General features: G+C 33.4%; 1 protein-coding gene across 1 annotated transcript; it reads left to right on the top strand.

Annotated features, from left to right (window-relative positions):
• The first annotated feature begins 1,993 nt into the window (after positions 1 to 1,993).
• On the top strand, positions 1,994 to 8,518 carry hax1 (HCLS1 associated protein X-1). Its single transcript, XM_051136115.1, is given in 8 exon segments — positions 1,994 to 2,165; positions 3,913 to 4,172; positions 4,321 to 4,463; positions 4,465 to 4,542; positions 4,621 to 4,684; positions 6,795 to 6,916; positions 7,060 to 7,177; positions 8,393 to 8,518. Coding segments are annotated over 8 exon segments (915 nt in total). The 5' UTR covers positions 1,994 to 2,094; the 3' UTR covers positions 8,452 to 8,518.
• Positions 8,519 to 9,030: the final 512 nt, after the last annotated feature.

Here is a 9,030-nt window from a genome sequence, read left to right as displayed (position 1 = left end):
CCACCCTGTTTTTTGTTTTTTCCCACAGCTTTTGTCCTCCTGTCATACCTGCAGTCATTCTCCCCCTGAAACGCGCCACCTTCTGTCCCCAAATATATTCTTTTAGTAATATGATTATTAGGAAAGTGCTGATGGACAGAATTGTACTATGGGTATTTTTTTTTTTTTTTTTTTTTTCTTTTGTCAGTGACTTTCTTTTTGTACTGTGCGTTTTAAAAAGATTTAAATGGATAAACTTGTCTTGTACATATATATATAAAAACACAAGTACTGTAGTCTATGTTTGTTTGATGGCTTCTTTTCTCCCCTCTCGAATCCTTACACACAGACTTGTTAGCATTTTTTTTGTTTCATAATGTTTTTTATTTTGTAAAAAAAATATATATAAATATTAAGTAAATAAACAAGAAAAAGACATTTTCATCATTTTTGGATGTGAATGTCTTTTTTAAGAAAACAATGTTTGTGTGCCTTTTACCTGAAGTCTGCTTCTTTGTCTTTTAGTTTTAGGCCTTTTCAATGTTGCTTTGCAAACCGTAAATGAAAGTATGCAAATTCTTTCAAACCCAACATGAGATGGCCAGTTGACAAAGACGACTTTAAAATGCAAAGTTTATGGGTAACTTGATTCCTTATTTTAAAAAAGCCTTTTCAACATGAATCTTGAGGTCTCAAATTATTGTTTTACATAAAATTGATGTCTTGCAAAAGTGATCATTAAAAGTGTTAATTGGGGATTTGAATTTATGTCTTGCAACACATTTAGACGGTCATCCATGAATGGCTTATAAATGCTGTGTTTGTCGAACTTTGCGATCAAGCTTTTTGCTTCATATAGGAGTACTGAAACAATATTTTGTTTAAACGAAACAGTTTACAATACATGAACTGCAATGATGGAGAAATTAATTTACCCTCAAGCTAATTTAATTGTCTATCTGCTGCCTTTTCTCAGGAATCTGTAAATTTTATATTGGCTTTACCACTGGAACTTGAGTGTGAGTGTGAAAAAATTCAAGGTTTGTAAGCAGATGATCTTAAATGATCACATCCTGTTACCATGCTTTTGTGAAGTTTCCAAAGAGTGTTTTTACGGCACGTCATCAATCATACCATATTGGTGGTGCTGAACTGAACGGAACTCGCATATTTTATGAATTATTGCTGCTGAAAATTGTCAATTATGTTTTGGACTGGGAAAACCATTTGGAGTACTATAGACTGCCAAAAGTTGTAACAAATCAAGGAGAAAAGTGCAAAAATTGTCCGAGGAATAAAAGGTGTTTGTGGTTGGCCAAACTGAACCAGGATTTCCAGGGCAAGAACCTTGACCACAGTCCTTCTCTATATGATTTAGCAGCTTCCACGCATCTTTTTAGTGGTTTAGACCGTATAAATCAGCAGAACATTATTTTCAGCAGTACATAAACTATACAATCAATGCTGTTGTTTACATCCGAGTGTCTCCAATATGGCAGCGCATCCGGGTGACTTATTCACGCTATATCGTAATTACCATGGATGTATATGCTATGGTAATTACTCTAATTTTGGGATGACAACACGTGTTCTACTGGGAGCTGTTTACACCCTTGGAATGCTTAAACATAGTGCCTAACGAATCTGAGATGGTTAGCTTTCAGAAAGTTCCCAGTTCACAAGTTGTAATTACCAGTTCTACGAGGAAGTGAAACTTTGGTATCTCAGAATTACGGTAATTACGATATGACATGAACGCACCTATAAGTGCAAACACTCTATTGTAACGTTAGTTATTAAAACCTCTATCTTTTTAGAGATACCACTATTTTCAGCACCTAATGTAAACCCTTCACGTAAATTTATCGTAAAATTTTCATGTTGATAAAACTGTCTATATTTAAAATGCAAATTAAAAATTGTATAGCACATTTTGTAATTTTATTAGTCAACCATAATTGCGATTGCCGCGGTCTTTTATTTTGAAAGGATTTTCCGGAAGCGTCTGGAAAGATCTCGTAGGTTTCCTCACTGTCCTTCCTGTGCTGGATCTCTGATGCAACTGTGTTTGTTATGGTGGCGTTTGGGAAGGATCACTGGATACTGCGTCCTTAAATGAGCGTTTTTGATCTGTTTCGTGGGTTTTTCGGGGTTCCTGGTGGTCATTATCGTGGTGATGGCCGCAGGTGAGTTTGTCCAACAGTTTAAAGTAAATGTCCTCTGACAACAGTAGCTGTTAGACTGAATAACACTTTAATGTAAGAGTTGATCTTGTGTAATTCATACATTATATCATATATAATATTGTGTATAGTGTTGTAAACTTACATGCTTCGTAATATTTATCTTCGTTTTATTTTTGTGGAGGTTTCTGTATTGGTGTCAATGAAAGAAAATGTTTGTTGAATGTATTTGGTAAAGTACCCATAATACTCTATGAAGTTTGTGTGATATTTTAAAGAATTTTCATTTGTCAGTACAGGTATAAATGTGATCGTGCTTGTGTAGTTTTATTCCCTAGTATCATTAATATGTGAAGCCATATGGAATGTAGTATCCACTCTCTTTCAGTTTTACTTTTGACACATCAGGGCATAAATAACAGTGGGCTGGTCCTCAAAATCGTAAATAAACCTATTCATAAATTTGTTCATTATCACAGTTTTGATTATTATTATACTAGAAAGTGAAAAATAGCAATAATGAAGAATGTAATCAACATCAGATGTCATTTTTTCACTATCCCATAATAAAAAGTAAGGCAAAGTATAAACTATGTGAGAAAAGCATGCTTTTATAGAAATCTAAAAGGTACACTACAAGTCGAAAGTTTTTGAACAGTGAGATTTTAAATGTTTTTTAAAGAAATCTCTTCTGCTTACCAAGCCTGCATTTATTTGATCCAGAGTATAGCAAAAAAAGTAACATTTTAAAATAATTTTACCATTTAAAAGAACTGTTCTGTTTGAATGTAGTTTGTAAAATGTAATCTATTCCTGTAATTTCAAAGCTATTTCTTTTAGCATCATTACTTCAGTCACATGCTCCTTCATAAATCAGTCTAATATGCTTATTTACTGCTCAGAAAATATTTATTATTATTATTATTATTATTATGTTGAAAACAACTGAGTAGAATTTTCTTTGATGGAAATAGAGTAGAAAGTTATGAAGAACAGCATTTATCTGAAATAGAAATCTTTTGTAACATTATAAATGTCTTTATCATCACTTTTGATCAATTTAAAGCATCCCTGCTAAATTAAAGTATTAATTTCTGTTTCTAAAAAAATATACTGACTCCAAGCTTTTGAATGATATAGTGTATAATGTTACAAAAAGCTTTTATATTTCAGATAAATGCTGATCTTTGGATCTTTCTGTTCATCAAAGAATCCTGAAAAACATTTACTCAACAGTTTTAAATATTGATGATAATAATAAAATATTTCTTGAGCAGAAAATCAGCATATTTGAACGATTTCTGAAGGATAATGTGACACTGAAGACTGGAGTAATGATGCAAAAAAATTAGCTTGGATCACAGGAATAAATTACAGTTTAAAATATATTCAAATAGAAAACCGCTATTTTAAATAGTAAAAAATATTTCAGACATTTACTGTTTTTGCTGTATGTTGGATCAAATAAATGCAGGCTTGGTGAGCAGAAGAGACGTTTTTAAAAAACATTAAAACTGTTCAAAAACTTTTGGCTGGTAGTGTCTAGTATCTACTTCACTTATTAAAAGCATAACGTTTGGCCATTTGGTGGTCATGAGGATGTTTTTCATTAAATCATGGTTATACTTGAATGTTGACTTTTTTTTTATTTTTATTAAATATTAATCATATATCTAAAGATATGTTACCTTTTACCTGAGGTTAAACATAGATTTAGAGCAGTTTACTAATTTCAAGCTGTTTTAATCAGGGACCCCTTCTTTGATGGGATGATTCATGAAGATGATGATGATGATGAGGACGACGACAGTGACGGTGGATTTTACCACGATGACTTTAATAGGCCCCCTCGAGACCCGTTTGATGATGCCTTCAGATTTGGTTTTAGTTTCGGGCCCGGTGGGACGCGTTTCGAGGAACCTCAGCTGTTCGGCAAGATCTTCAGGGACATGGAGGAGATCTTTGCCGGTCTAGGCCGCTTTGATGAGCGCCATGGCTTTGGACACAGAGGTGCATTTGTTTGCTTTGTTCTGCAATGATTTTTTAAAATTGAATTTAATTTGTTTAATGTATTTCTTCCAAATTCCATGATTGTTCTTTATCCTAATTTAACCTAGTTTAGGTTACTAACTCCCCCTGTTCTTTTCCTACCCAACAGGTGCTCCATCAATAGAAGCTCTGCCTCCTCAGGAAGGTATAGAGAAAGGCAGAGGTCGGGGAGGAAGTAGTAACCCGATTAGAGATTTCATGTTGAAGTCTCCTGACAGTTCACCCTACACACCAGCTCTCCCTCCCCCCCTCTGGGACACCAAAGGACAGGGATTCCTCTTCTCCACAAGATCCCAGCAGCTCCTTTCCTCAGTGGAGACCCTTTTCAAAGGTAAACCAAAAGTTATTCAGTGCTTTTAGAGTCTTTCCATGCTGGGATCTCACCTGATTGTCTTCATTTTATTTTTAGTTTCATGATCTTTGGAAAGATGGCCTATTACGACCAAAGGAGGGAGAGAAAAAAGAGGATGGAGGTAATGCATTTTGCTTTTTTTCAGATTTAAATGCAAGTACAGACAGTAAAAAGTTCTCAAATAACATTTTTTCACTATTCTGAACAATTCTGCAGGCAGTTTTTTTTTTTAAGTGTTAAAAAAGATTGGATATCTTAATGAATTATTAAATATCCAGCCACTTGAAAATTAATTTAGCGTCCAAATAAAAGAATGCCGGATCACTGCAGTATGAAATTTCAGCCTTTATGAGAAAAAAATAATGCAAAGAAATGTGTGGGTTATTTATTTATTTTTTTTTATTTTGTCTATGATTTTTGTGCTGACAATTCAGACTGTATATGGCAAGCTGTTTTAACATTTAATCTATGAAACATACTTGTATTTATTTTCATGCTACTAGTACTTATTTTTTAGATACTAGTATCTTTTCCATTAAGTACTATTACTTATTCCTTGGGTACTAGTTGTTATTTATTAGATTCTAGTACTAATTCATTAGATACTAGTTGTTATTTATTAAACACTAGTGCTTATTCATTAGATACTAATACTCATTCTTCAGATACTAGTACCAATTAAATAGACACTAGTACTTATTCATTAGATACTTGTTGTTATTTATTAGACACTAGTGCTTATTCATTAGATACTAGCACTCATTCTTCAGATACTACTTACTACCTATTAAATAGACACTGGTACTTATTCTTTATATACTAGTACTTATTAGTTGCATACTAGTTCTTATCAGATATTAGTACTCATTAATTAAATACTAGCACTCATTCATTAGAAAGTAATACTTATTCATTAGATACTAGTACTTGTTTCAGTAGTGACTAGTAACTATAATTTTATTACTAGTAACCAGTTTCAAATTTTTGACATTTACTTCTATAAGGATCTGTTACTGAGATTTTTTTGAGAGTTTACTGAGAGTTTTGACTAGTATGTATTTCAGTTGTGAACCAGTATAACTAGTATTTAATAATAGCTACTAGTACACAAAAACTGTGTACTAGTAGCTATTATTAGATACTAGTACTTATTCATTAAATACTAGTACTTATTTATTAGATACTCTTACCTATTAAATAGATACTAGTTATTTATTACGTACTAATAACTTTTCCATTAAGTACTAGTACTTATTAGCTATTACTGCTTATTCTTTAGGTACTAGTACCATTTTAAAAATACTAGTACTTATTCATTAGATACTAGTTCTTAATTGTCAGATACAAGTACTCATTTCAATAACCGGTAACGATTCTTTTGTTACTAATAACAAATTGAACATTTTTGTTATTGACTTCTATTGGGATCTGTCAAATCTGTCAGAAATTTGAGAAATCAGCTATTTTGTTTTGACTAGTACATATTTCAGTTGTTACTAGTACATAATTTTTGGGTACTAGTACTTATTCTTTAGGTACTAGTACTTATTTTTTAGATACTAGTAGTTATTATTAGATAGTAGTACTTAATCATTAGATACTAGTACATATTCATTAGTTCTTCATACCTATTACATAGATACTAGTACTTATTTGTTACATACTAGTACTTATTGAGGAGCTGATTTATTCAATAGGTACTAGTACAGTTCTTTAGATACTAGTACTTATTTGAAATGTTACTAGTATTTTTTTTCTTTTTATTTAATTTTAATTGTAAAAAAATTTAATTGAACTCTACTGTGCCCATTCAGACTAGTCATAACATAAGATGAGTGAAAAAGCAGATCTTACTAATAAGATAAGAATTGTTACTAGTAATTACATAATTACACAATAATTACAAAAGACCTTAGTGTCTAAAAAATTAGTACTAGTACCTAATGAATTACTACTAGTATTTATTAAATGGGTACTAGTAATGAATGCTTACTAGTGATATTAAAAAAGATACTAGTCACTATTGGAATAATTCCTGGTCAGAAATAAATAGATGATGTCAATAACGGAATAACTACTACTACCTTATTTGGAGATATCTTTATGTAAACAGATCATTACATAAACATGAGTACCTCTCAACCGTCCAATCTGAGTTCACATGGTAATACATTGCATTAATGTATGTATATAATTCATCCAGACCTTTTGTTTTCTGGTTCCACCCTCAGATCTGGACTCACAGGTGTCTTCAGGTGGTCTGGATCAGATCTTAACTCCAGTGCCTTCACAGCCAAAGATAAGGTCAACTTTCAAGTCTGTCAGTGTAACCAAGGTGGTCAGACCAGATGGAGTGAGTGATCCTGGATAATTTTGTACTATAGTAAAATTGTAGAGCAACACTCAAAATATACCAAGCTAACAAGCCTAAAAAGTCTATGAAAAAGCTGTTTTTAATTGCAGTAATAGAGATTGTATGTATGTATGTATGTGTAGACGGTAGAAGAAAGACGAACAGTCAGAGACGGTGAAGGTAATGAAGAGACTACGGTTACCATTTCTGGTCCAGGAGGCCGAGATGGGCCGCAAGATCAGTCTGGTCCTCTCATGCCAGGTTAGTGGTTTCTAGACAACTTTTTAACTGTCCCATGCAAAGTATGATCTTAAAAAGGAACACCGGCTAGTAAGACTTGTATGGCTTAACATAAAATAAATGATGTCTCTAAGATTTTTCTTCCTACCTATTAAGACCTTGATTAGCTGGTTCAGGTGTGTTTGATTCAAGGTTGGAGCTAAATTCTGTAGGACACCGGCCCTCCAGGACCGAGTGTGGTGACCCCTGGGTTAAAGAATCCACGTCGTTTTATACATATTTTGGCGAATGGGAGGTGCCATTATTTCGATGGTGCGAAATAGTTGCACTCAGTGAATACACAACTCGGAAAATAAAATACTAATATGATGACCACAGCTACTGAAAGATCTTACAGGTGGTGGTGGATGTAAGCATAGGCTTAAACCAAATGCTGTACCATTGATTTTTTTCCCCACAAGGAGTCTAAACGCCCCCGGATATCGAGTGAAATCCATGCTGAGAAACTGTGGCGTCATGACAGGCGTCGCTTGTTTACATCCTGCCAGAATGGCATCTAGTGTTTCTTATCTCTGCCATTTGTAAACTCTTCAGTAGCTGTGGTCTGTTAACACCTATTAACAAAGGCATCAGGGCTAAAATGGAGAGAATAAAGATGCATGTCTTTACAAAGTTTTGTTTGTCCACAGGCGTCTTCCCATTCTTTTCTCCTCTTCTTATCGTTAGCAAAACAGTGCAGACTTGCATTGCTTCTCTCGTTGCCCTTCGACTGAAAATTACAAACAAAATTCTCACAATGTGGCATCATGTCCGTATTTTATTTTCCGAGTTGTGTTGTGGTAAAAATCGCAACAGCTAGCGCCAGTAGCTCACCGAGTGCAGCCGTTTCACATCATCGAAATAATGGTGCCCCCTACAGTCCAAAATATGTATAAAACATAGTTTTTTAATGCCGTAAATCTTTCTTGGGTTTTCTACAACATGTTTCAGTAAGAGATATCATTTATGTACTATTAAGCTATACAAGTCTTTATACCTGGGGTTCCCTTTAAAGGTATAAGAGGATTTACAGGATTTAAAAAACATTGTCAATTACATGTAAAAGGCTTTTTTTTTTCATTATTTTGTATATTTTAAAATATCATATGTTTTTCAAATATTCCTTAAGCTTCTGCAATGCTTTGGTCTTGCTTTTGCTGAATAATCATTCAGAAATGTATTTTCTGCTCCTTTCAGGTGACATGCAGGATGATTTCTCAATGTTTTCTAAGTTCTTCAGAGGGTTTCGAGGGTGAAGAAGCTCTGGACACAAACAAAAGGACAATCTCTTTTCATCCTTTCTCGCAAACCCACAAACGGCAAGCTACAATAATTATTGGTTGATTTTACATTATTCAGTGTGAGTGTGGAGGTCCAGTCTTAATTATATGATTAAAGAACAATTATTTGCTGCCGCAAAATGACCCTAATAACGCAGCCTACTCTTTTTCTTTGCAAAGAAATGTTATTAGGAATAGTTCAAGAATTATATATTGGGTTAGTTGTTGATACTGCAAAGCTCTTGAAAAGGACTGACTGCCACAATTTTAGTTTGTTGGTAAAGAACAGCAGATTGGATTCACAGATGAGTCTAATATATTTGTAAATTGTATATTCAGTAGTGTTATCACTGTGTAAAATAAAAAAAAAAATAAGATCTGCCTTGTTTTTCTTTTGTTTTCATTTGTTGTGTTGAGTAACATTGTGTGCACAAGACGGGATGCTTTGTAGTTTCATTCTTATGATCTCCTGTGTGTAAAATACTGCTAATAGTTTAAGAAAACAGGTCAGTTTAAAATTGGTGAACAGTTTGTCAGCTTTATATTTTTATGGTG

The sequence above is a fragment of the Labeo rohita genome, chromosome 19 (genome assembly GCF_022985175.1).
Source record: "Labeo rohita strain BAU-BD-2019 chromosome 19, IGBB_LRoh.1.0, whole genome shotgun sequence".
Taxonomy (NCBI): domain Eukaryota; kingdom Metazoa; phylum Chordata; class Actinopteri; order Cypriniformes; family Cyprinidae; genus Labeo; species Labeo rohita.
The sequence above is the reverse complement of the archived record's forward strand: the minus strand, read 5'-3'. Positions and strand labels throughout refer to the sequence as shown.